Below are 26,938 nucleotides of genomic sequence, written 5' to 3'. Positions count from 1 at the left end.
AATGGATTCATTTCATTGTTCAAATTAAACATTATGCTAGTATAGGAAATTTATTTTTATCTAAACATAATGATAAAAAACAAATGTCATAGAGCTTACATCATAAATTTTGAAATTCTATTATATTTATAAAAACTAATTTTTTATTATTTTTTTATGTATTTCCACCTAATCCCTATAACGAGTTACACATTCACAAAAAGACCGATTCAATGTTTCCTAGAAGGTCTAGTCACTAACAGTCCACAAATTTCAGTTTTTGTAGTTAATTGGTACCCATGACAATATCCATAAGCATAATATTTGAAAGAAAAGGTTCATATATATCTCAATCCTCTCGAATTGCTCAACATCAACACTTGTAGTTAGAACCGGTCTAGATCGATTTTGGCTCCCAAAACATTGCCATCTGTGAGACCATGACAGCTGGGTTGGCATTCTTCACTTTTCACCATTCTCAACGATTAGCATTGTTTTTTTCCCTCAATGATCAAGTAGGAGTAGGACTAACCTGGACCATCCAATTTTGATCGTACGATATATTATTAGTGCAACTAGTGGTGACAGATCAAGATGGTCTGTATACAGTCTAACATTTCACTGTTTTTTTATTGAAAATTTTGTACTCCATTGTTGAAGACGAAACCAATTTGTCTTTATCTTACTTGGGACTGGACCGCTTTTTCTGATTTGATTTCAGGTTCTGTATCAAAAGGTGGCCCGCGTTTAAATACAATAGTGTTTTTTGCAAGTTGAAAACAACCACTTTTTTTAACTTATTTTGGTGGCCCATATTAGGAAAAAAATGCCTTTTCTCCTTTTTATTTATTTATTTATAATATTTTAACAAATAAGCAAATCAGCAAAACTTTTTTTTTTCAAACCATATATATAGCAATGCCATAATGAGTGACGTTTTTTCCCAACATTTGTTCATTTTTTCCTGTTGAACTTTATCACTCTCTTTTTTTTTTTCCTTCCTCCGAGGACTTTTATTTCAATTTCTTTATACTTAACTAATATGTCATTCTCAAACTAGGGACAATCCAAGTCAGTATTCAAACTTCAAAGTGCGACTTATAAAATGTAGAGGAATTGTGATGCAATAAATAGATTGTTTAACTACTAAAGATAATGAAATGATAATGATATGTACAGAATTAAGACTATTCTTTTTCTATGCCTACTTGGATAAAAGTAATGCTACGAACACAAACTATTTTATAATATTTTTACAAATTGTTGATGTGGCAAATTCTTATTAGTTCTAATATAGGTTCACCACTAACATCACATTTATGTTTATTAATGATTATTTAAAAATTACTAAAACCACGTCAACAGTTTGTAAAAATATTGTAAAATAGTTTGTGTATGTAGCATTACTCATTGGATAAGGGTAATGTTATGGACACAAACTATTTAACAATATTTTTATAAATTACTGATATGACAAATTCTTATTAGCTCTAATATAAATCCAGCACTAATATCACATTTATGTTCATTAATGATTATTTGAAAATTACTAAAATTACATCAGCAGTTTGTAAAAATGTTGTAAAATAGTTTGTGTATGTAGCATTATTCATTGGATAAGGGTAATGCTACAGACACAAACTATTTTACAATATTTTTACAAATCACTGGTGTGGCATATTCTTATTAGTTCTAATATGGGTCCACCACTAACATTACATTTATGTTTATTAATGATTATTTGAAAATTACTATAGTCACATCAGCAGTTTGTAAAAATGTTGTAAAATAGTTTGTGTATGTAGCATTACTCCTTGGATAAAGGTGTTGACGATCATTTTGGGGAAGCCAAATAGAAAAAAAACCCAGCAACACGGGCAGAAAAGAATTGGTAAATGGATAGAACAAACCATTAACCCCAAACGGCAGGAATAATGGATCACAGGTCCATGAAATAGACAAATGGACCTTGAGGAAGCAAACGGGCTTAAAGAAACCCAAAAAGAGAGGAATAACAAACCCATGGGCAATATATGATATGGAAAAGTAAGAATGGGCCACAGCAAGCCCAAAGTAATGCAAGTAAAAAAAGTAAAGGGTTGATGGCAGGCCCATGAGTCCCAAGGATGAAGGATAAGGTAATTAAGTCGGGGAAGCCCAAAGAAGTTAGTAAAAAACTCATGGGAATGCAGAGTTAGAAAAATGGCTAAGGAAGCCTAAGAAAAGCAAATGGGCCAAGGATGCCAAGAGAAAACAAATGGGACACAGGAGCCCGCAAGCAATACAATCGAAAAGGCCTAAATGAGTATACCGAGTCATAAGTAACAAGCCCAAAGAGGCCCAGCAGACTTGGACCAAATAACATCACAGCAAGAATAGCAAAGTAATATGGCCGGAAACAATGGCAAGGCTACGAAAAGAGTAAAAGGATGGGCTAGAGAAAAGGAAGCCCACAATCTGGCAAATCCTAGCCCCAAAGGGAGTAAGGACGCAGAAAATATGAGATCAACAAATAGCCCACGCCATAAGAAGCCAAGAATGACTGACAGAATGTGCAGACAGGTCTCCAGATCACGGCAAGTGCGTGAGCAGCAGGCAAACTTTGAACGATCATAAAAGTAAAGCACGCGCAAGAGCCAGGCATTACCAGCCTGTACCCAGCCAATACAGGACGTGGTGAAGTTATGGGTCAGAGGTAAGAGGGCATGGTCTGGCGGTGGGAAGAAGAGAAAAACCTATTCTGAGGTTCTTGCTCAGGCTCTTTTAGAGGAAATGTCCTGTTGATATGACATACTGCCCAAAAGAAGTAAGGGTGAATGGAAAACACTAGGTGCATGCCATGAGGGATAGAGAAAGAGCACTCACACCGTAGCAGGTAAGGGTGTTACGGCAAACAAACAAACAAAATAGTCCTTTTTGTCTGGTGATAGGAGTGGCACAGCCAACACAGATAAACCAGTGGTGGTCAGCAAGTACACCCAGACTAGACAAAAATGGTTAAGAGCTAAAATAGTAAAATTCGGACACGGCAGGCACTATAAAAAAGGGGACCCTAGCCGTACACAAAGATCACGACCAAGGGGGTGAGAGGAACTTAAAAGAAAACCACAAAATAGAAAACAAGCATTGAGAAAAGAGAAGAAAAAGAGAGATAAAAGAAAATTTAGAAAAAGAAGGAAAGAAAAAATAGAGAGCTAGATCGGCAGGCATGCACCAATAGGTTGATTCCCTCTCTCCCTCTCAAAGTCCTGCTCTCTATCAAAGGAAAAGAACCACTTTTGAATATAAACCATTTAGACCCATTCCCTCAAAGCAATTAATTTCACTCTCGAAGGAGATTATTTGCATTGAGGAAGTGGTTTCCTTTCTCGGTTTCAAGCTCCATAGTGTTACTCGATGTGGCAGACTGACTTTCCCCTCTTCTTAATCCAAGAAACCCATTATCATTATTTTCTATTATCTTTTTTTTGTATACGAAGGGTACTTCCTGCCACTCCCTTTTTTTATTTATCTTGACTAGTTTTCTTCTTGTGTTACCTTTATTATATCTGTCTGCCATAACTCCCTTTAATAACTTTGCCTGCCATGGGTATGTGATCAAAAACTGGCAAAAAGGGCATAGTTTGTGCACAAGCCGGATCAAAGTGAGTTACAATTGGACCAATCTCAACTCTCTTATTCAGAATACTTGGACCCAGTACCGCAAGAGGCAACCCAGCCCAATATTGTAAAAAAGGCTCACTACAAAGGGTAATGCTACGGACACAAACTATTTTACAAATTGCTGATGTGACAAATTCTTATTAGTTCTAATATGAGTCCACCACTAACATCACATTTATATTTATTAATGATTATTTGAAAATTACTAAAGTCACATCAGCAGTTTGTAAAAATATTGTAAAATAATTTGTGTATGTAACATTACTCCTTGAAAAACTAACAATAATAATACAATGTATTTACAAAGGAAAACTAATTTAGGCTCCAATTAACTCGGCTCCTCTCCTATTCAACCACAATGAATACATTATAAACTTGTAAATGAATCTTCTTTTATAATGTTTTAAAAAAGAAAAAAGTGTCAAAGGTCTTGTAACTGAGTTGACACCTCCCTATGCACAAAGTGCTTGGGGGTCTAAAGGAAAAAGGGTTTGAACTGTGGGATTAACAATATGTTGTAATTATTTCTTAAAAAAATAAAAAGGAGGCATTCGCAAGCATCTTCTTTTTTGTCAATAGAAAACGAAAGTGTTATTGTGTTTCTAAAACTTGTAGCCTCATATATACGAAATATAAGTTAAGAATCTATACCCTACCCCTTCGTTGGTAATTTGGTGGGCCATTTTGGCATTACCTATTTAAGTTTTAAGGAATGTGGAATGAATCCTTGCTTCCTAATTAAATCAACAAGAAACTATCTACCTCGTTGCGTGATTTAGAATGAGTGGTTTAGAAGTTGAAACTGCAACAAAAATATATTTTTACAAAACTTAGATAATAAAACTGAAATAAACCATACCAACTAGACAATCAACTGGCTTGCCACTATATGCTCTTGTAAAGTTGACATACTATGGACAAAATTGGCCAATGCCCTTTTCGCCCAAATTATATAGCCTTATACCCCCTTCCCAAACTAATTAGCAAGATGTCCATTTTTTGCAACTCGATTTTCTCAAAATCGAGTTTTTAAAAAAAAAAATTCTGGAACCCTATAGTGGCGTTTTAAAGAACCTATAGTGACGTTTTAAGGACCTCCATGAAACCGAGTTCCAAAGCGTCACTATAAGTCCTTAAAACATTACTATAGGTTCCTTAAAAACGCCACTACAGGGTTTAACTTGATTTTAAGTAAATCAAGTTTTAAAAGAGAGATATTTCCCTAATTAGTTTGGGAAGGAGGCATAATTCTATATAATTTGGGTAAAAAGGACATTGACCAATTTTGTCCGACATACCATACCAAAACTCATCCTTATCTAATACTACTAAAAAAAAGTAATTCGAAAAAATATATAAGTTCCACGTGTCCATTTGTTATTCCGTAATTATTGATAGCATATTTATTCCATAATCTTTGATAGCTCATTTACTAAATGTAAGATTTGTTTTTTTGATAAGTACTAAATGTGAGATAAAAGGATAATGATTACCTTAAATTCCTAATCTCATTAATTTAATCCCCTAAATTCCGATCTCATTAACCCAAAGTGGATAGCGTAACTTTTCGAAGTTTTCGGTACACATTCATTTTTAACCTTATAGCGTGAGTCTTTAACACAATAACGTAATTACCACTTATTCGGGTCAAAAAGAGCTGGCTTGACTAATTCATGAAAAATCAAAGACCACTGCTCCTCCTCGCCACACGCAAAGCCATAACTTCCCAATTTCACAATGCACACAAAATCTGTTTCCCATTCACCACACCAATCAAATTCCTCCACGTCATCAAATAGCCCCCACCTTCCCTTCTCATTTTTACCAAACTATCCCTCCAACCCAAAAGTCAATCACACAATTCACACCATTTTTACACCCTTAACATGTGCGAGTATCAGTGAAGAATAACATATAATAAAAGTGAGGGTTCCCTAATCACAATCACGCGAATCATCGTTGTCTAAAATAAAAACGGCTGTAGTGGATTTCTGATTTCACACCCACATCATACGTCATTTCCCTATATAAGGGATAAAATCCCCATTGTTCTCTCTCACCAGCTTTCTTTGCTTCGTCTTTTTATTTTCTATCTTTCTAAGCAAAAAGCAAAAGCTAACATTCGTTTCTTGGTTTGTAAAGCTCAGGCTAATAAGCCTAGACTCGAACTGGCTAACTCTCAGGAAATTCTGGAGGAAAGTGATTCTAGTAATCAAAGGGTGGTGCAAGCCCTATATGAGGCCTTAAAGTCACGTGACGTGGCAACGGTTCACAAACTGGTTGCTCCAGACCTAGAGTGGTGGTTCCATGGTCCGCCGACCCACCAGTACTTGATGCGCCTGCTCACTGGTGCTTCTTCTGACACGTCATCAGGAGGCCGAAACAACCTCAAAAACAAAAGACAAGACAGCTGCTTCCGATTTGCTCCGAAGACCATCGTTTCATTTGGGCCCACCGTACTCGCCGAGGGCTGTGACGACGCGCGCTCCATTGTTTGGGTTCACGCGTGGACCGTCACGAATGGGGTAATCACCCAAATCAGGGAGTATTTCAACACTTCCCTCACCGTCACGCGCTTCGGTGACTCCACCGCCGCTGTCACAAACTCAGACCCATCCTCACCGTCCGCGTCGGATTACGAATCAGCTTCACCGCCATCAACGTCATCATCATCAACGGCTGAGATCACGCCACTTCATTGCCCTTACCTCTGGGAGAGCAGTGTATCCGATTTGGTCGGGAAGTCCATGCCCGGACTCGTCCTCGCCATATAATTTCTATCTCCTTGATCAGCTGCGGCCGTTAGCATACTAAATAAAGAAGGGTGCACAGGTGTTTGCCCCTGATTGGTGGTTCCTTTATTTATGGGCTGAGCTGACGTGTCGAGATGTAAACTTTTAAAGGTTCCAAGGGCGTGTGTATATTGTTTGTGTTATTGTTAATTTGTTTGTTTGGCTTTCGTTTTATTTTCGTGTGGTTTTTGTCTGTGTGTGTTTTGTGTGAGTGTTAAAGGGTTGGGTTGAACCGTGATGGGGAAATCCGATCGGTCGTATAGTGATGAATTTGTAATCTCGTGTTGTTTGGATTGCGTAATAAAGATATTTGCTTTTGATTGTCATATCATTTTTCTTACGCTTGAATTATTTCCTTTGTATCTTTCTGATCTAAGCTTGGTAACAAACAGGATTGTGATTGATGACACAACGGTAACAACACACAGATTTCCACTCCTATCCTATGTTCTTTTACGATATCAAGCTTTTACTCTCCTAAATGTGACAAGACAATACCACGCTATTGAAACGTTTTTATGGTTTATAACTTTATATCACTTTATTGTGATATATTTATATATCATTGTTTGAATGATGAATCCAAAAAATAATGATAATAATTTTACTCCATTCATAATGGTTATAGAACATTTTAACAATTATAAAAAATATTGCCTTCTCAAAAAAAGAAATAACAAAAACATTGTGTTTAACATTATTCTAATTTTGGGTTCCAGTGATAGTCTAATAATTATGAAATTCTTTATATTATCATACCTTATTTCCCTTCTTCTATTATTTATCTATCTAAAAAAATAAAAATAAAAATATTATTCTAATTTCAATATAGTTTCCAAGTTAAAATTTGGATATACTCCAGTTTTCTAGCTAAACTTGGGTCAAGAGACTCAAGACTCAAATATTAAAATGAGAAAGTCTGTTTTTGTGGCACAACTAACCGCACAACCAATTGTTAACATTTCGGTGTTAGTTTACCCACCAATGGTACACCACCATTAAAGTTTCCTTCTCATGGTCCTTAGGCCTACTACTTGAAGTCACTAATTAATGGCTTTTCAAGACTTCCTGATTACATAGCTCATTATTGCTGTTTGAAGTTTGAACAATAAAACAAGAGTTTTGGTTAGGATTTAGGAGATTAAAAATTAGAGAGTGAATTTAAAATGAGTGAGGGTGGCACAATCATCCAAATATTGAAAATGAGCGATTACATAGCTTATTATTGCTGTTTGAAGTTTGAACAATAAAACAAGAGTTTTGGTTAGGACTTAGGAGATTAAAAATTAGAGAGTGAATTTAAAATGAGTGAGGGTGACACAATCATCCAAATATTGAAAATGAGCGATTACATAGCTTATTATTGCTGTTTGAAGTTTGAACAATAAAACAAGAGTTTTGGTTAGGACTTAGGAGATTAAAAATTAGAGAGTGAATTTAAAATGAGTGAGGGTGACACAATCATCCAAATATTGAAAATGAGCGATTACATAGCTTATTATTGCTGTTTGAAGTTTGAACAATAAAACAAGAGTTTTGGTTAGGACTTAGGAGATTAAAAATTAGAGAGTGAATTTAAAATGAGTGAGGGTGACACAATCATCCAAATATTGAAAATGAGCGATTACATAGCTTATTATTGCTGTTTGAAGTTTGAACAATAAAACAAGAGTTTTGGTTAGGACTTAGGAGATTAAAAATTAGAGAGTGAATTTAAAATGAGTGAGGTGGCACAATCATCCAAATATTGAAAAGGAGTGATGGCAGCCATTTTATTCAATACTGAGGGATGTGACCATTTGTCCACCTTAATCTAACATTTTCGAAGTTACAAGAAATTTGCTAATAAAAATAAGCCTTTACGTAAGATTTGGGTTAAAACGAACTAATTGTCATCTTATTAAGTCTTATTACAAAGAAAGAAGATGGTAGTTGCAAAGCAAAGACTCGTGACAAATGAGTCATAATTTGGATTAGAAATAAGGAACGACGAAAAGTAAAACAATTAACACACAAACTTGACTACTCTGAACTCTCCGACCAGGCAGAAAGGGAACAACATCAAGTCCGAGTATACCATCGCGTATTTTTAGTGTAATGATCACTCCACAAATATTTATATTTGTAGGGTGTACCCGTATAAAAGATAAAGACTGATATTCAAGTTTGCAAGGAAGAAATTTACATACATATATTTAAATTAGATTAAAATAAAATTTTATCTATTTGAATAAATCAGAATCCAAGTGTCATTGTATTAAATTTTACTTAAAAAAAAGGCTAACATAGAGTCCACTAATGTAAAGTGAGAAAATCAAGAGCCACGTATGCAAAGGGACACCATCTTTAAAACAAACAAAAGGGAAACCATCAAACACTTTTGTCTTCTATTTACCACCCTAATATCCGCCAAGTGTTTGGTATTTCCAACTCTAATGCTCAGGTTGTAACTATCCCAGATTTATTTTTATGATTCTAATTAATCAACTTTAATCCTAGTAGTAATAGGTATCACATCCTTTCCTTTTATAAAGGCCAAAGTTTGTCGATTTCTAATAATTGGAAACAGAAAACCGAAGCCACATGGACGGTGGATATGAACTTATTATAGCTAATTTTTGGGACTATAGAGACTGATAAAGCAGTAAAGCCTCTTGGTGGAAAAGGACTGATAAAGAGGGAACTCAATCTAACGTCCGATATCCAACCTGACCTGAGCACAGCGAGTTTTTAATTTCTAATTATTGGGTATTACTATTCGAAAATACTGTTTATCAAACTGTTATATTTATAATATTTTCACAACAAATCTTATATAGTAACAAATTATTATAAATTACCATCTTTTAATTTGAATCCACTATTAAAATTATTTTTTACTCAACCTGAGCTGAGCACAGTAAGTTTCTAATTTCTACTTATTGGGGCATTTGAAGAGAAAGGTCGCACGTATGGCGTATATGTTGTGATAATTGTGTGCTTTTAATGTGGGGACCATAGTGTCGTGCGGGGCAGGGGGCATACTGATTCATTGGTCAACAATCAAAACTCAACACTTGACCGTCAGATTGAAGATCTGTTTTTTTTTTTTTTTTCTTTTCTTTTTAATCTGATTGTGTCGTGCTCGCATGTCACAGAATTCATTACAGGCGCATGACATTTGATAATAGGTGAGAAGGATGACTACAATCACTCTGATTGATTAATTTTTTAATTTTTTTTTAAAATTTTCATTTATTTAATGAGTTTTTACTAACTTATGCCTTAGAGAGCACTTAATCAATAAATTATTTTAAGAAACTTTTTATTAAAAAAAGGTGACTAACTTTTTGGATAAGTTTTCAATTTTTTATTAAAAAAAAAAAAGAATGGTTAATGTAATTTTTTAAGAGCATACATTAATAAAACACATTAATAAATAAATAAATGAAACTATAAAAAAAAAAAAAAAAAAAAAAAAAAAAAAAAAAAACCAATCAATCATTGTAATCATAACTCTTTGAGTTTCAAAATTATTATATTAATTAATGACTCTGGTACAGAGTATAAACATTTAGTTTTCACTGTTCATTTTAAAATATTATTAAATATTTTTGGAATACAACTTTTTTTTTTTTTTTTTTTTTTTTTTTTTTTTTTTTTTATGAATAAGAATATACTAAAAAGTAACAAGAGAAGGCCATAGGCCCATAAGTCATAACCCATTTTCAACTTCTGGAACAAAAACTCGTGAAGGAAGAGAAGAGAAGAGATAAAGATGGAATACAATTAGTAGTTTACACAAATAAAAGCAAGCAACCTTAAAAAAAAAAAAAAAAAAAAAAAAAAAAATTAAGGTTTTCTCTTCTTTTTTTTGAAATCATTATTATTTTATGGGTCATGCTAACGAGTGCCCTTAGGGCACTGGTTAAGAATCTAGTTAAAAAAAATTTTTATAGGAAAAGAAAAAGAAGTAATTAATGTTTTGACAGCTTTTTTCATTTCCCATAAAAGTGATGTCAAAACTTTCTTTAATTAGATTCTTAACCAGTGTCCTAAGGGCACTTGTTAGTATTTCCCTTATTTTATTACGTAATTTGTTTTCAATGGTGTGAGTATGAAGTTCCATATTAGTTATGTACTCTTAAAAATATTCAAAAATTACTTGTTTACTTGATGTAATACAAACCTATACATTATTGTTTGTTGTCAATTGGAGTCTTTGTTTCACTTTTTCATTTTAGCTTTTAATATCAATCATTTTTATAATAGATCTCACTTCTTAGAAAGATAGTAGATATGTTAATAGTTTTTTTTTTTTTTTTAAATGTTCATAACGAAGTATCCCAATTCCGGAGTAAGTATGTTATTTTTATTTTTTATATCAGTTTGATTAGTGACTTGACCTACCAAGGGATGAAGTCACTGTAATCTACTCCCACATAAAAGGCAATTAAAATTATTAATGACTAGCTATTTAATTCTACCCTAAAGAGAGGTCAGGTCACCCTAAATTTTGATTAATTTACTTGTAAAAAAAGGGATAAGAATTAAAGTACGTATTTATTTTATAATTCTGAGTTTCTAACCTATTTCTTAATGTTTCGAGTGTCCTTTTCTCTCTTTTTTGGTTGTTGTTTTCCAACAATGGCGAGATTATGATCGGAAAGAATAAAAATATGCTCTGCTAGAGGAATATTCTTGAGTAAGATTATGACTTAAGAGAGAGGAATGTTGCCCTTAGTTCCTGCACAAGAATATTACTTGGCATCCTACATTTAGTAGGACCTCAACGAAATACTCTTCCATCCTCTTTAAATATTCCTCGAACAGTATCTAAAGCTTTTTATTTTTATTATTATTATTTGATAATTTGATAGATGTAATTGTTGTTAGATTTGAAACATGAATGTCTCTATTGAAAACATCATAAGGTATTAATCAATTAAACTAAAAGACTCGTAGACGGAAGTTTTTTAATCAAACAAAACAAAAAAAATTAAAAAACTGAGAGGAAAACAAAAAAAAAAAGATTGAAACTGCGAAAACAAAGAGTCCACGGGAACAATTTAGCATATAGGCTACTGTATATACCACATACAGTTCAGTAAAATTCCCTGACTAGTGAGCTCGAATATGATATGACTTGTCAATTTACTTTAAATCTGTCGTTTGTGATAAGAAGACCTAATTGCAAAAGAGCTGAGGATCAGTAGAAATACAATGAACAAAGGCTATGCTTATGCTGTTATGCATGCCCTATCTATAAACATGTGTTGAAACGTCATTTGAGATGGGCAGAGGGCCACTTGTTTTTATTCTGGAATCCACCAAGTTTTGTTTCCAAAGTTGGTATTTGGAGGGTCATGTTGTTGATAATCAAAAATCACCTATTCAGGAAAACCCACTTCAATAATTCATTTATTGCTGTTAAATCAACCATGTTTAAGTATGTATCTAATTGGCCTTAGTCCAATGATCCAATACACTGAATTTGTTGTAATGGTGTCACGTGTCCACTTTTTGTCACATATCATCATTTTAATGAATCCAGTACATTAGAAACACTAGACCCAAACTTTACGCCGAAACGATACAAAATCTCATGCTTTAATATTGCACATGATACAAGATTAATACTTGTCAATTTTAGAGATGTGTTATGTTTGTATTACATCCAGATCATTAGAGTATCAGACGTAAACCAAACCCAAAATTTATGATAAAAAATACTGTAATTGGGGAAAAGCTTTCAAATTATAACAAAAAATTTGAGGATAATGTGCTGTCTTCCATCCAAATTCATGCTAATCTTGTCATCACGTCATTGTCTATTTTATTTTCTTTCATTTTACATTTCTCTATCTTTTCAATTACGAAGAATAAGAGAGTATAATTTGAAGTGGTCAACACACAAGTTGTAGTTTAATACGCATCTTTGTACATATCTGAATCAACTTACTTACATCCTTACGTTTACATTATGTCCATTAATACATTGTTATGCACTTCTGCTAATATTTATGTTTGAAATTGGTGTCCTTATTCAGCAAAAAAATTGGTGTCCTTATCGTAAAAGCTTCCAAATTAGAGAAGCTATCAAATATGATATAGGTTAGGTAGCTTAACAACCAAAATACAAATTTCGGGGAAAGGTGGTAACCGTGAGGAAGATTGACCCGAACACCACGTCATTGGTCTTAACCTTGGTTTTAAAAGTTGGGTCAAACCGATAGATTTGATCAGTTCAACCATGACCTATTCAGTATATATAGACCAGATCGACCCGGTCTTTAAAAAACCCTCAAGACCAGTTAGCCTATTCATTAAACAAATAGATATTAGACCCATACAAAAGCTAGCAAATTCGTACATTTATGGTTGAAATTCTTGAAGAAAAATGATATTTGTAGAGGGGAAATATAGCTTTCTCTTTCATTTTTTGAATTTGAAACTTAAAAAGTCCTTTTCACAAGACGAGTTTCACATTGAAAAAAATATAATAACAATATATTTAAGGATTTCTTTACTCACAAATGAGTCAATTTTTTCCTATTTTTCTTTCATTCTTATAATTAGGACTTACAAGCATATGTCTCTTTCTGAAAATTTACATAATAATTACCAAGAAATTCTCAGTTCAAAATCAAGAAGTATCTCAAAATAATATTTTTTGAGCATCCCTACTTGAGTAGAAACCAGTGCTATGCTACCTAATAAATTTATTTGGCCCAACAATCCCAAAATAAAATATCAAACCTTAAAATTTTATATTATATATTTGTAATATTAAACAATTATAAATTAAATGGTAGTTAACAGAACCCCAATTAGTCTATGCAATTGGAGCTTATTGTCAAAAAAAAGAATCAATTTAGATAGTATTTTATGGCACCAGTGGCAACAAGACTAACACGAATACATGATACACCATGATTTTGAATCAAAAAAGAGATTTCAAGAAATAAAGAATCAAGAATCACTTCATTTTCCAATTTGTTTAGCGTGATTTTTAAAATCATGTTCTTATTGTCTTCAGTGAGTTATATTTAATAAAAACGATCGTTCAATTAATTTAACTCTAAAATGGCAATTTTTTCTACTGTACTAAGAAACCTTAAGTGCGAAGACTAAAACTTACGTAGGGAATATTGATGAGAAACTAGATCATATTAAATTTTTAATTTTTCTTTCTTTTTGGAGGAATAACTTCTTCTTCTTTTTTATTCTTGGGGACAAAATCACGTTCGTTTTCGTTAACTTTCATCACAATTGGCAATAAACTCCCCCACCCTCTTCTTCTTCTTCTTTTTTATTTTTTATTTTTTAAATTTCTTCTAGTATTGGATTCAGAAGCTTACGTTAATTCGATTCCCGGAAGCTTATTGATTAATAGGAATCTTTTAGATGCACAAGCTGAGGTAATATGTTAGCAGCACTTGAGAGATATTAGAATTTATTCTTTGACTTGTATACATTCTATGTTGTCATAAGATCTTGAATAGTGACTATACATTGTGTCTAGACTCTATAAGTGCTCAATGAATTGTCAAATAGGCATCAATCTAACACTAGTTAAGCATTGCCAGGGAAAAAATAATATCATATTAGTCTCTATGGCCGATACTGTTTTCCAATAATGATCACAATACAGCCATAGAATACTTTCAATTAAGATAGAACCATGTAAAATGCACTCATTGTTTAATTACGTCATGAACATGGAAATAATATTTGTGTGCTAGTGGAGACCGACAGATGATAGTTATGCACTTATTTATTTTTTGGTTTGTTTTTCGTTTTCAGATTTTGGGTATGGTTTTTACTTTTTTACCAATTAACTCTCAAAAAAATCTGTAAAAATGAAAGTTTTGCGCATTAAAAACAAACGTATTTTTGGGTATTTTTTTCAAACCCCTCACTTCACAGTTAAACCAAAAAAAAAAAAATATCAAAGATTGTGCTCCATATATCATATACCTTCATCTAGTGTACCTATCACTTGTGAAAGTTCCCTGATTCGTGACCCCCTATTTATTTTATATTGTTATTAAGATAAGAAGACCAACATGCAGTAGAATATCAGAGTATATAATAAGAGCTGAGGATTGGTATATGCCAATTTAGTTGAACCGACAAAATGTGACATATATATTATATACTCCTCTGCTATATGTGTTAAAATTAGACTTTGGTTGGAACTGTTGGAGGAATCCCTTTTTTGCTAAAAACGACTTCGAAATAGAATCCATCATATTTATAATAAAAAAAAAGTGGATTACTTTTTTTATTCGTCCAAAAAAAGGAAAAAGAAAAAAGAAAAAAGAAAAGCAGATTACTTTTTGCAATGGTCACGTTGATGGTTTGAAGTGCCAATCCAAAAACGATCTTTTTCAATTTTCATTGTGCGGTAAAATCAGCAATATCATGTCTACTATCTAAAACGACATGCGTGAAATTGATTGATAAATTGATAATTACATTCACATGCTCGAGTTAGGTATTTGTTGGGGGGAAAGATGGTAGATTATATTCATAATCTGTGCCAATTTGTATTTATCTAAATGTTTGTTTATCTACCTGACTGATTTTTTGTAGCATCTCCAATTAATTTCACCAACTGATTTTTTGTATAATTAGTTCTCACAATCTACATGTTGTATTTTGGAATTTATATGATTTCTTCTTTAATTGCTTTAAGAGCATTCGCATTAGCTCATTTAAAAATTACTTTATATTTTAGTATAAGAATCTATTTTTTTCTATTTTATATATTCACTTTTCAAATCACTCCACATTAAATTATCTATTTTACACTACATTTCATTAAAATATCATTTTTTTATTTTTTTAATTAATTCTCTTTCTTCACACATAACAACTACCATTCACTCTCTTCCTTCATTATCGAGATACATAAAAAAAGAATAAAAAACTAAATGCAAGATGAATAATGTCAATATAAATTTACACGGTTATTATTACAAACTTGTAAATCTATGCAATTATATACTGATTGATGTGGGTCATTTTTAAGTAAAATTATGTAAATTTTACATTTTTTTTCTATTATTCACCGCGACATAGTGATCTAAAAGTTAAGGATAAGACCATTTATTAACCATTCTATTCAGAATCAGTAAAAGCAGGAATTTTATGCGTGAGATATTACATTTCTAAGCATGACTTTCGCTCTACCCAGCCTTTCTCAAGGCTACTAATGATGCCAAAAATCACCAGTGAATTACACGATCCTTGCACGTTTGAAATAGCGACCCGCAAGAATATCTAACAGAGGGCACCGGTGTGGTGCCGGCCAAATACCCTCCGAATGTCAAGTTAGAACTATTCTTAACTCTAGAGTGCTAAAGAAGGGTAAATTATGCATACCTTGATTTGTGAGGGTATTGGGGTTTTTATAATAGTAGAATGTTGGTCTTTCTTCCTTGATGTAGAAGTCTTTTTCTTATAGGAATCCTCTTGAATAATCCCAAACGTGATGGGCAAAACATTTCCTTATAGAGAAGGTCTTTCGTTAACGCGCGTATTTTCCGGAATTCTTCTTGTACTAGGATTCCCATTTCCTTTGAGATTCTATCAGGATTCAAGCGTGTGTAACAAGTATTTTAAGTCAGGGTTCCTGCTACACCCTGGACTTATCCATTGTCGGCCCACGGGCAAGGATCCGTCAGGCCCAACATAATGAAGGTCCGTCTTGCCAATTTTTACCCCTTCAGCTACCTTTCTCATTATACTTTGAAGATAGTCATAACCCTCGCACCAGTCTTGACAAGTTAATAAAGCTTTTTTAGACTTTAAGGTGTCAATTGAGTATTGCTATGACTGATGCAGCAGGAGTGAATCACCAATGGATCGGAGTGACAACTTTCTATTTTACTGTTATAGATTTTTTTTTTTACTTTACAGAAACAAAATCTTGCTGAGTTTTGTAGGGCAGAGCTAGCCCACCACATCGGACAGAAACAAATTTCATTGAACACGTGTGCAATATAATGACCATTATTGAGAATTGAAATTAGGTGAATGCTATCAACAATGAACAATCTCTTTTACTTTAAGCTCTAAGAAATTAGGCATCATTTCTTTGTAGAATGGCAAAATTGTCCCATTTCACTTTATCAGTTCTATCCAACTTTGTTTCATAAAAATAAAAAATTAAAATTTAAAAAAAAAAAAAAAAAAAAAAAAAAAACCCCTTGAAGAGGAGGTAGGGTGGGAGAAGAGAACGCGTTTCACCTATTCCTCCTCATCCTAAAAGTGTGTGTATATCACATTTATAATTTACATTATACTATCCACTCTCAAAACACTTGTCTCTCTCAAACCTTTCAATATAGTTCCTCTAATTATTTTTTGTCATCTTTATGTCATTAATGTTGGAGTCATCTCATTAGAGATAGAAAAATTCCCCTTCACCCCGCATCAATTTATCTTACTCATGTCCTACAGAACTTTTTGCTGTCCTAAACAAATATTTTGTTGTGATTGTACTAAGAAAACCTGGAAAGGATTGGTTTAGATATTGGAATTATGAAGTTAATTGTTGTGACCACATCCTCCACTCAAAGACAAATATTTTGGCTAAAACAAGCTAGAAAAGGACAGTAGCTGGATTGAGCTCCTTCCTTCACGTTTTTCCCGTCTCTTAATAGGCTTCCTAGACCTATACAAAAATTGGCCCATAGGCTTGGTTCCGAATTGGGTCAATCAACCTTGTTGTGCAATCTGGATTATGGGCCTCCGAAGATCTTAATCGCTCTTGTTTTTCGCTCGGCCTTGTACCAGGTAAAATGTCACTGTCCCATACACTAGGCCCATATCCGGCCTAATTTAATTTAAACTAGATTGTTTCTGTACTCATGTACTATTATACTGTACTATCTATAAAACCAAACCCAAAAAACAAATGCAAACAAACAATAGAAGTAGGAGCTGATGACATCATTTTTTTTTTTAATGTGTTGCAAATATTATTTAGAGTTTGATGGTATTATCTTTTAATTTGTTAAAAATATCCTCATTAAATAATTATAATTGAAATGAACAAATTTTAAATATTAAATTAAGGAGTTAATGACTTTAAAATTCTCAAAATAAAACATAAACAAATCAGAAAAAGAAAAAAATAGAGGTATAGAAATAAGTATTTTTTCAATTAAACATGCAATGACAAGTGAATCAATTAGAGTTATAATCTATGTTTTTAATTTCATGTTGTACCTCGATATTTACCAAACATTTGTATAAAAATCGGTACACAACAACCCCTCCTCATTCATATCAACCTAAATACCATGCCACACTAGGGTGTTATGAATATTTCAACCTCTTTCACCACTGGCAACCACGGATTAGAGCAAATCACTGACTATAGAAGGGGCATGGATGAGAGAAAGAAACGAAAAAAAAAATTATAAGAAAAAAAAAAAAGAAGAAGGTGAAAGTACTATTTTGATCCTTATATTTTGTGATCACGATCAATTTGGTCCTTACTGTTAAGTATTAATGGAAAATCTCTAGGTGGCAAACGGAGTGAGTTGTTGGCACATTTAAAGTTGATATAGCTGTTAAAATAATATTAATAAATTGCCAAATTAGCATCTGCATTAAAAAAAAAAAATTAATTTATCAATTCTAAAGAAATTAAATAAAAACTAAAAACCCAAAAAAAAAAAAAAAGGTTCATATCTAGAAAATCCTAAACATGAACCTAGAAAAATCAAAACCCAAATCAACCTTTGAAACTCATATACCAAAATTTATTGGAATCATTGTAAACTTGTTTGAATCACTCGAACCAAGAGCCTTGGAAAATTTATCCAATGGACTTTGTGTCCCAAATGATCCCACCCCACCAATCTTTAGTGATGTACCGTTGATTGCTTCAAATGATTGACATGGTGGAATGTTTAAAATGGCTGGACATACAATCGAATAGAAGCATTGTATTTTTGTGCTTTGGAAGCTTACGATTGTTCTCAAAGGAGTAGTTGAAGTATTTAGCCGTAAGGTTAGAGAGAAGTGAGAAAAGGTTCTTGTGGGTAGTTTGGAGTCCACCTACATGGACCAAAGCAAAGAGTCTTCGCCACCACCTGACCCGGATTTAGATTCATTACTTCCTAATAGGTTCTTGGATCAAACCAAAGAGAAGGGACTCGTGTTTTTATTTATTTATTTATTTTTTTATGAAATGGATAAAGAGAGGGGACTTGTGGTTGACTATATGTTGATTTGAGTTTTAATTTTTCTGGCTTCATCATCATCTTTGTTCAAGATTTTCCATATTTGAACTCTAATTTATTTTTAGTTTTTAATTAATTAATTTATTTAAAATTAATAAATTAATTTTCTTAAATTCAGATGTTGATGTGGTAATTTATTATTATTATTTTAGCAGCCACATCAGTTTTAAGTGTGCCAACCATACACACCATTTGCCATCTAGACAATTTTCCATTAATAGTTAACAATGGGGACCAAATTAATTACAATTTGAAAATAACAAAGACAAAATTAACTGTTATCAAAATGTTGGAACCAAATTGACTATGACTTCAAAATATAAGGATCAAAAAAGTATTTTTGCCCAAAAAAATGAATAGAATAAAATTTTAAATGAAATAGTTATAGGAAATTGACTATGATATAGGTCTATTTGCAAATGAATAGTTTTTTTTTTTTTTTTTTAAGAGAAAATAAAAATGAGTAGTTACAAAAACAAAAGTGAGTTTTTTACACCAAATTTGATTAAAATTGCATTGAGCTTGATTCTATTGATCTTAGTTTACCCTTACCTTTAACTAAATGACAACTCATCGCTTAACTTCAAAAAACCACGTATTATGTTCTTTAAAAAATAAAAAATAAAAATACCATGTGGTAATGGTAAAAATTTTAAATATAAGGGTAGAAATTTCTCAAAAAAAATATAAGGGTAAAAATTCAGATTGAAAACAAATGCAAGGGGTCAACTAAAAAAGTAAAAAACAAAACAATCTAAAGAACTCAAAGAAAGTGCCAGACAGTATGCAAAAAATGTCTTTTTTGTTTTGCTTAAGAATTAAGATCTCAGAAACTCATACCTCAAACCCACACCCCGCCACCATGAAAACCAGATAACAGAGATAAGAATGTCAACTCAAAAGCCCCTAAAACAAAACTGATCTCAATTCTCACACATACTCCCTTAATATTTTTATATACTCTCTCACTCTTTTCTCTGTTTGTTTTTTATGGGAAAATCAATTCCTTCAACCACCAAGTTCCAGGAGTTCGCCAAAATTATCGCTTCGGATAAGCTCCCAAGGCCGAAACGCGCGAAACCCATATCGAGAATCCGAGTCTCGTCCCCGGAAACAGCGAAACCCGGGGCTGTCCGAGTCGACTCGGAGAGGAAGAAGATAATGGAGAGCTCTGAGACTCAGCAGAATCGGTTGCCACTGGCTCTGGTGGTATCGGACTGTGTAAAGCGGTGGTTCCAGGACACGCTCAAGGAGGCCAAGGCTGGTGATAGCGCCATGCAAGTCCTTGTGGGCCAGATGTACTCCAGTGGCTATGGTGTCCCCAAAGACCCTCATAAGGTCTTTACTTTTTTTTTTGGTTGGAATTTGCTTGGTTTTGATTATGGTAGCTGTTATTCAATGCAATTTGAATCCTATTCACCACATTGTTTTGGTTTGTGACATGGAAATTAGGAAGGTTATATAGAGAGTATTATGACTTGGGTTAGAATAGGAGGAAAATAATACATTTGACTGACACTGACTACTTTGTTGAGGATCTATAACTTATCCCAAATTTTGGTACTAAGTTTGGTTGTTGTTGTTGTTTGAAGTCAATGTAGTTACATTCCCTTTGTTGGTATTATAGAATGCTAGTAGTCAGAATAATTTCATGTTTGACTTCTTTTTATGTGGTTGTTGCTAAGGAAACTGAGGTAATGAAAATAGTTTTGAGATTTTGAATACTATCTACCGTATTGTGTTGGTTCTGGAAAAGGATGTTTTATTTGACTCATATAATGTTTACTTTTTTTTGTTGATGCTTGGGGTTCTTGTTATACAAAATTTTTGAACTACTAGTGGCCGATAATGAGCACTATCTTGATTCTATGAAGCTTTTTAGAATCATGGTGGATTGTTAGGGTTCTTTTGGTTTTATAATTTGTAATTGGAGCAGTGAAATATGGCTAATTTTACCTGTGATTATAAATTTTGCTTATAATATTATACTATTACTTTCATTGGTTGTCAAGTTGTGATTATTGAATGAGCCTGTGAACTCTAGCTCAAATGGTAGCTCCCCCTGCCCTTGTAAGAACAAGGTGGATGGTGAGGTTGTGCTTCAAGACCTATCAGGCGTGTATGTGTAATTACCAATAAAAAATTCTGATTAGTGAATAAATAAATTATGTATTTGTTGTTAAGGGACGCGGTTGGATTAGTAAAGCTTCAAAAAGCCGAGTTTCAGTTTGGAATGTAAGTGATAAACATCCAGGTACTCTCTCTCTCTCTCTTGTGCTTGGTCATTGTTGTGGTCTTGCTTCTTCTAATTGATGTGTATTTGGTTTCCTTTAGGTTACAATGCAAGTGACTCAGATTCGGATGAATCAAAGGGTAAAGCAAAATAAGGTCAACTGCAATTTGCTGTTAAATTTACTAATAAAAAAGTGAGTTCTATGCCTGGCATTCCTATTTGTTCATTGAAAATAGCTTCTTACTTAACTCTAGTTTCATTCTGTTTAATGCTTACTTTTAACCCAACTTCCAGCTGATTATACAACTGTGATTATCTATTGCACAAGAGAGCTGCATTCTTTTTTCTCACCTCTCTAATTGACGTCCTTAAATATTTTTCCTTCTTCATGTATCACTGGATATTTTGTTCTTGTATATCTACCTTTCTTATTATGCAAGGCCAACTTCAAGCTGTTAAAACCCAGTTTTATTTGCATTATCAAACAATATTATTGTTACTTTATAATTTTGTTAAATTCCTGTGTTAGGACCACGATGCTAACCACTACTCCTAAAACCAATTAGTATTAGGAGGAGACACTTTAGTCTTTAAAGGACACAAAGCCTTGCGTCTATACATGCTTTGGGTGGGCATAGAGGGCTTTGCAATGCTGGGCTGTCAATCACCAATGCCATGCTTGCACGTAACAGCAAATACAGGGTGCTGACCCCCATAAGGTGAACACCCCATAGGGTGATCGCTGACCCCCCATAAGGCCAACAATCACCCCCCAGCAACAACCGGGGGATTTGAACCTGCAACCTCACTTTGACACCACTTTTCAGGACTGCAATGCTAACCACTGTTCCCAAAACAAATTAGTGTTAGGAAGAGGCAAAGTTTTGTCTCTAAAGGGCACAAAGCCATGTCTGTACGTGTTGCGGGCAGGCACGAGGGGCTTAGTGTGTTGCACCAGAAGGCTGGGCTGTCAAGCACCTATGCCACACTTGCACGTGACAACAAATACAAGGTGCTGACCCTCCATAAGGTTAACAACCCTATAGGGTGATTGCGGACCCCTCATAAGGCCAACATCCTGCATGGTCATTGAAGTAACTTTTCTAAAAAGCATATTGTTATACTGAGCTAATTACAATTTTTATTTTCACAAAACTATCATTTGAGCAACGAAAAAAAATTTGTGTTAGGAACATAAATGCTGTTGACTTTTTCCTTTCTCATAATAATGATGAGAGAAATGAACAAAATTGCAGAGCATGCTACATTTCAGATAAAAGCCACTTATATCTAAAGGAAAACATTTCCAGCAACACATTACATTACTAATAGAGGGACAATTTTGGGATTTGGGAGGACAATTGAGGGTTCTAGGCACTGAAGGTTGGCTTATCAATTTTACATCCATTTTGCTTAGTTTCAGGTAAATGAAAAGGAAGGAATTATAAAAGATCAATTGTTCATAAAAAAATTAAAAAAAAGTACTAATATTATATACCTCATCTTTTGCAGTGAATTTGTGGGCTGTGATGAGTTCCAATTCTAACCATCTTTCAATGTCAATCAACTGGCTGGATTTGTTCTCTCTCTCTCTCTCTCTCTCTCTCTCTCTCTCTCTCTCTCTCTCTATTTTTTCCCTGTATTTACTTTCTCTAGGTACGTTCCTTCCATGTGTTGTTGTATTTATACCAAGAATTAAAGCCTTAAAGGTTGTGTAGATTTGTCTTTTCTTTTTCTTTTTACAAAAAAATTATGTTCTCATCACTCGTGGCATATTTTGTTGCGATGTTACAATTGATGAGGCTGAAACTGCTAGGATTAAGATGAAATTCTTGTCCTTTCTTCTGTTGATTCTAAATGTATCACTTGGTTTGTTGAGTGGTAATTTTGAATGGTCTTGCATTGTATAAATTTGTGTTTGATTCAACAAGAATTCGCTTAAATAACAGGCCTCTAATACTGTACAGTATACTAGCATACATATTCTCTTTTGCACAATAGTCATTTGATTTGTTTTGTTCAGGTAACACAACTTAGAACTTACAACCCACCTCTTACTTGGGTTTTTGATTCAAACATAACTTACAACAGCCTTTACTAAGATTAAATACATAATGGTTCATATGACTGGTACATAAAAATGAGGAGAGATGCTTTTGACATTTGGTGTCAAGTTGCTACGAACTCCTGGTCTTGGAAGTATGTCCTAATATATTGCATCGGTTTTGCCTTCTAGCCTCATATGGTTAAAAGCAGTCACCCATAACAAGTACCTCATACATTGGAGATAAATATTCATCCTTCCTTTCACAATGTGTGAATCTTATAGGATTGCAAGGTTCATACAATGATAGAGGAAGGAATCCGTTGCATGAGATAATTAGTCACAAGGAGGTCTCACTTTCCTTCCTATTTGGAAAATGTCATCTACCTTCGCTTTTGTCCTTTCTCTGTATTCTCTTTTGTCCTTTCTTCTTATTCTTCCTTCTCCACTCCCATGGCTTCTCAGGATTCGATGAAGCCCACAGGCCAACTCTTGTGGCTCGAGCCTCTTTTTCCCACTGGTATCATAATTCATAAACATAGAGATTTACAATTCTTGTCAGTAAGTCTTATCTTAACCTTTTTATTTTTATTGAAAACTCACAAACATAGTGCTAGATTAAAGAGGCTTAACATGGAGAAAGTACAAGAATGAAGTATAGGTAATTTCTTACTCTGGCAAGTTCTGGGCGTTGATCATAGGTTGCATAGTGCCATGCAAAACCTTTCTTGAGCATTAATTCCTGGCAGTGAGAAAAGAGGGGTAAGTTAGCTCAGTGTTAACAAGCGCAAAAGAAACCAATGTTCTGAGAAACAGTACCTGAACAAATTTGCCATCGCAATATATGTCAGCTACGCAGCGGCCATATTGATCATCCCCATAAACAAGGACTCGCAAGCACTTTCCTTGCACAATCTTTGTCAGCTCCTCCTTTGCTCCTTTCCCATATGGCATTGCATTCTCTGGTGCATCTATTCCCCTGTTCAGAAGCTATTAACAACTGACGCTATGTAAAAAAACTAATAAATAAATAATGAGATTAATTTTTCACTTTGTCCTCTTAAACTATGGGGTAATGTTTAATTCCAACCCCCCACCCCCCAGAGCAATAAGCTATACATTGAACAATCAACCCCTTAATTGATTGATAGGAGGATAAATGCCTCCCACTGTCAACAATTTCCATTAATTTCAAAATTTTAACTAAAATCTCACAAATCCATTATTGGAGAAATTCTCTATGAGGATATTGTTCGATTTCAAATGTTTTTTTGTTAAAAGTTCGAAATTGATGGAAATTATTAACCACGAGGGATATTTTGTCAATCACCAATTAATTAGTGGAGATTCGCTCGATTTCACAATTAGTGGGGGATTGAATTTGACCCCATGATTTAGGGGGGCAAATTGCAATTAACCAAAAAACTAAAAGATTAGCCACTTGAATCCTATGGTAATTTTACCTTAGTCGAATTCGATACATTCGAGCAAGGATTTCCTCATTGTTCTGAACATCGAGTACCCTAGTGGAAGAAAGCAATTACAAAACTATTATATTGAATCAAAATTGGAATCAAGGCCTATGCCCAATAGATGACTAACCGATATCCGGACTCAATAATTTTTTCATGAATTGCATCTGCTTTTGTATAATTTTCCTCAACACGCGCTTGTGATCTTTGGACAACTGCTTCTTGTACTTCTCTAGGAACACAAGATGACTCCCTTGGGTCTGTTGTACTGACATACACTGTCATCCCATCTCCATCTGCTATAGCACTTGAATCAACCTAGTTTCATTCCAATAATTCATTATCAATAAGTTTATAGACATAACGTCGTTTTTCACAACTATTGAGGTGGCAAGTTGTTAATGATGAACAATATAATGATGTCAATGATGGACACATGAGAAAGTCAATTACAATTTACAACTTGCCACCTCGGTAAGTAGTGAAAAATATTGTATCTATAGTGATTCATTATATTAAACCCAACTCTATGACTTGATTATGGTCACATACATTGAGTCTAAAAAGAGTGGTTCTTACTGGAAATGTCTGAAATTCATACTTTACTCCTTCAGGCAATGATGTTGGGGCCCCGGCCGCAAGTTGGACTAGGGTATGAGGAAGAGGAAGACCATAGAAGGCCAATAAACCCTACAAAATAGGCAATTTGAGAATGTTTGTTACTTTCTTCCATTACAGTTCTATGCATTATGCAACAAGTTATACATATATGTTGTGACAGGATCTTTTATAGTACCTCAACATCTGCCTTTTGGTGTCTCTTCAGTGTCTCAATGACAAGCCTAGCAGCTTCTTCAGGTGTTTTTGGAGGGGGTTTTGCTGCTCTCCATGCCTCTAATAGTTTTCTGTACCTTCATATATTGTCAAAATGTAACCTTTTTAGACAAAAAGCTATTCTATAGAGGCATAGAGCCTATTCATCACTCTCTTTTTTCCAATTTCTTGCTAAATATCTAATAATTTTACTCTATAAAAAGAAAATTGTTGACATAAATTGCATGCTAATTAATTACCAATTAGCTTGAGCCTTCTTAGACGAGACAACATGCTTGCTGAGTCCTTCCGGGACCTTAAAAAATTAATCAAAGCATTAACAGGATGGATATTTATATATATAACTTACACAAAGATACTTAATTAGCTCAAAATTTTAGCTTCATAATTACTTTGAATAAATCATTTTGCCAAAGTATTGATCATCACTTAATTCAAAAACATTTGGGTTGCAACTTCAGTTTTCAAAGAAACTGAAACCAGAAGAGAACATATGTACCTGGGAGGTGATCTCGAAGTGAAAGAGATCATGAGCTAGAGCAGTAACCAACGTTGACAGCCGACACACCTTTTGATATCCTTGTGATTCCAAGTCCTCATCTGTTGTGGGGTTGTACCATTGCCCACATAAGAACCTTAAGACGAACATTTTGGAATTTCAGAGAGAAGCTGATCCACACACAGTCACACTCACACTCACACAGAGAAGCTGATGATGATGAAGTTTAAAGACTTTCTTTTTTTGTTGACTAAGACTTAAAAAGAAAGAGGTTTTGGCTCGTGGTTTTCGCAAGGAAACTTTTGCTTAACAAAGAGGGAAAAGGGATAAGCAAACGAGTAATGATAAGACCACATAATTCCTCACAATTTTGTGTTACAACTCGTCACGTGGTGAGTTATAATTGACAAAAATGTGATGATAGGTCATGTGGAGACACCTTTGCCAATTATACAACTCGCCACATGGAGAGTTGTGATACAAAGTTATGAGAAATTATGTGTCTTAAACATTACTCGTTTGAGTAGAAAGAAAAGTCAGAATGAAACATGGCGCATCCTGATTTGTCAATTTTTTTTTTTACAAAGGCAGTAACATTTTACGATGAAGATCCATCGTCTCTTTTTCTTTTTCTTTTGAGAGAAAGTATCTGTGTAAACTTTGTTGAGGTGGTCGTACGATTTTTTTTTTTTTCAACAGTGTTACCTTTTAAGATGCGGGCCTAGGAAAATTATTAGGTCCCCATTAAGTTCTAAACTTTTTTCTTTTTTTTTCTTCTTCTAGTGGGTTTGAAAAAATTATTTTAAGGATTGGGTTCAAAAGTCCTGTGGAGGGATTTTTTTTAATGTGAGAGAGAAAATGACACCATCCAATCAAGGTTTTTTTTTTTTTTTTGAGAAAGAACCATCCAATGAAGGTGATAAAGAGCTTGTCCAGATGTGATTTTATCTAGGTGTGCTTTTATCTAGGTTACGCTACCTGGTAATTATATTATTAGCTATTTTATGCTCTTGCCGTATTCGCTTTTTATGTACATATTTTGGGTCTAAGAACATCCATATTAGTAGAAGCAAAAATTTACCAATTTATCACAAAAAGTTACTTTATCTATTTTACCATCTTATCTTACAAAACACCCAATATCAGCGATTTTATTTTAGCATTCAACATAATAAAATAA

At 33.7% G+C, this 26,938-nt stretch overlaps 3 protein-coding genes across 5 annotated transcripts; 2 read left to right on the top strand and 1 right to left on the bottom strand.

Moving 5' to 3' along the window:
* The first annotated feature begins 5,609 nt into the window (after nt 1-5,609).
* LOC115954544 (wound-induced protein 1) lies at nt 5,610-6,760 on the top strand. Its single transcript, XM_031072421.1, has one exon. It carries the CDS (start codon nt 5,976-5,978, stop codon nt 6,414-6,416), a length of 441 nt encoding a protein of 146 aa, XP_030928281.1. The 5' UTR covers nt 5,610-5,975; the 3' UTR covers nt 6,417-6,760.
* A 12,663-nt stretch (nt 6,761-19,423) lies between these two features.
* On the top strand, nt 19,424-22,809 carry LOC115955244. Of its 2 annotated transcripts, XR_004084070.1 has the most exons (5): nt 19,424-20,014; nt 20,861-20,930; nt 21,011-21,102; nt 22,166-22,332; nt 22,422-22,809. XR_004084070.1 is itself a non-coding variant. In XM_031073319.1 (4 exons), exons 1-3 carry the CDS (start codon nt 19,667-19,669, stop codon nt 21,061-21,063), a joined length of 471 nt encoding a protein of 156 aa, XP_030929179.1. In that variant the 5' UTR covers nt 19,425-19,666; the 3' UTR covers nt 21,064-21,102; nt 22,422-22,809. The 2 variants fall into 2 exon arrangements, 1 of the variants encoding a protein (XP_030929179.1); XM_031073319.1 differs by lacking the exon at nt 22,166-22,332 and having other exon boundaries at nt 19,425-20,014.
* LOC115955243 (staphylococcal-like nuclease CAN2) lies at nt 22,503-26,038 on the bottom strand. 2 transcript variants are annotated; one of them, XM_031073317.1, is made up of 9 exons: nt 25,759-26,038; nt 25,499-25,554; nt 25,222-25,336; nt 25,005-25,115; nt 24,556-24,743; nt 24,417-24,476; nt 23,773-23,932; nt 23,627-23,695; nt 22,503-23,470 (listed from the first exon to the last, which is right to left on the bottom strand). In XM_031073317.1, the coding sequence occupies exons 1-9, from the start codon at nt 25,906-25,908 to the stop codon at nt 23,333-23,335; spliced, it is 1,047 nt and encodes a 348-aa protein (XP_030929177.1). In that variant the 5' UTR covers nt 25,909-26,038; the 3' UTR covers nt 22,503-23,332. The 2 variants fall into 2 exon arrangements, with proteins under 2 accessions (XP_030929177.1, XP_030929178.1); XM_031073318.1 differs by lacking the exon at nt 24,417-24,476 and having other exon boundaries at nt 25,759-26,037.
* Nucleotides 26,039-26,938: the final 900 nt, after the last annotated feature.

The sequence above is a fragment of the Quercus lobata genome, chromosome 8, assembly GCF_001633185.2.
Source record: "Quercus lobata isolate SW786 chromosome 8, ValleyOak3.0 Primary Assembly, whole genome shotgun sequence".
NCBI lineage: Eukaryota > Viridiplantae > Streptophyta > Magnoliopsida > Fagales > Fagaceae > Quercus > Quercus lobata.
The sequence above is the reverse complement of the archived record's forward strand: the minus strand, read 5'-3'. Positions and strand labels throughout refer to the sequence as shown.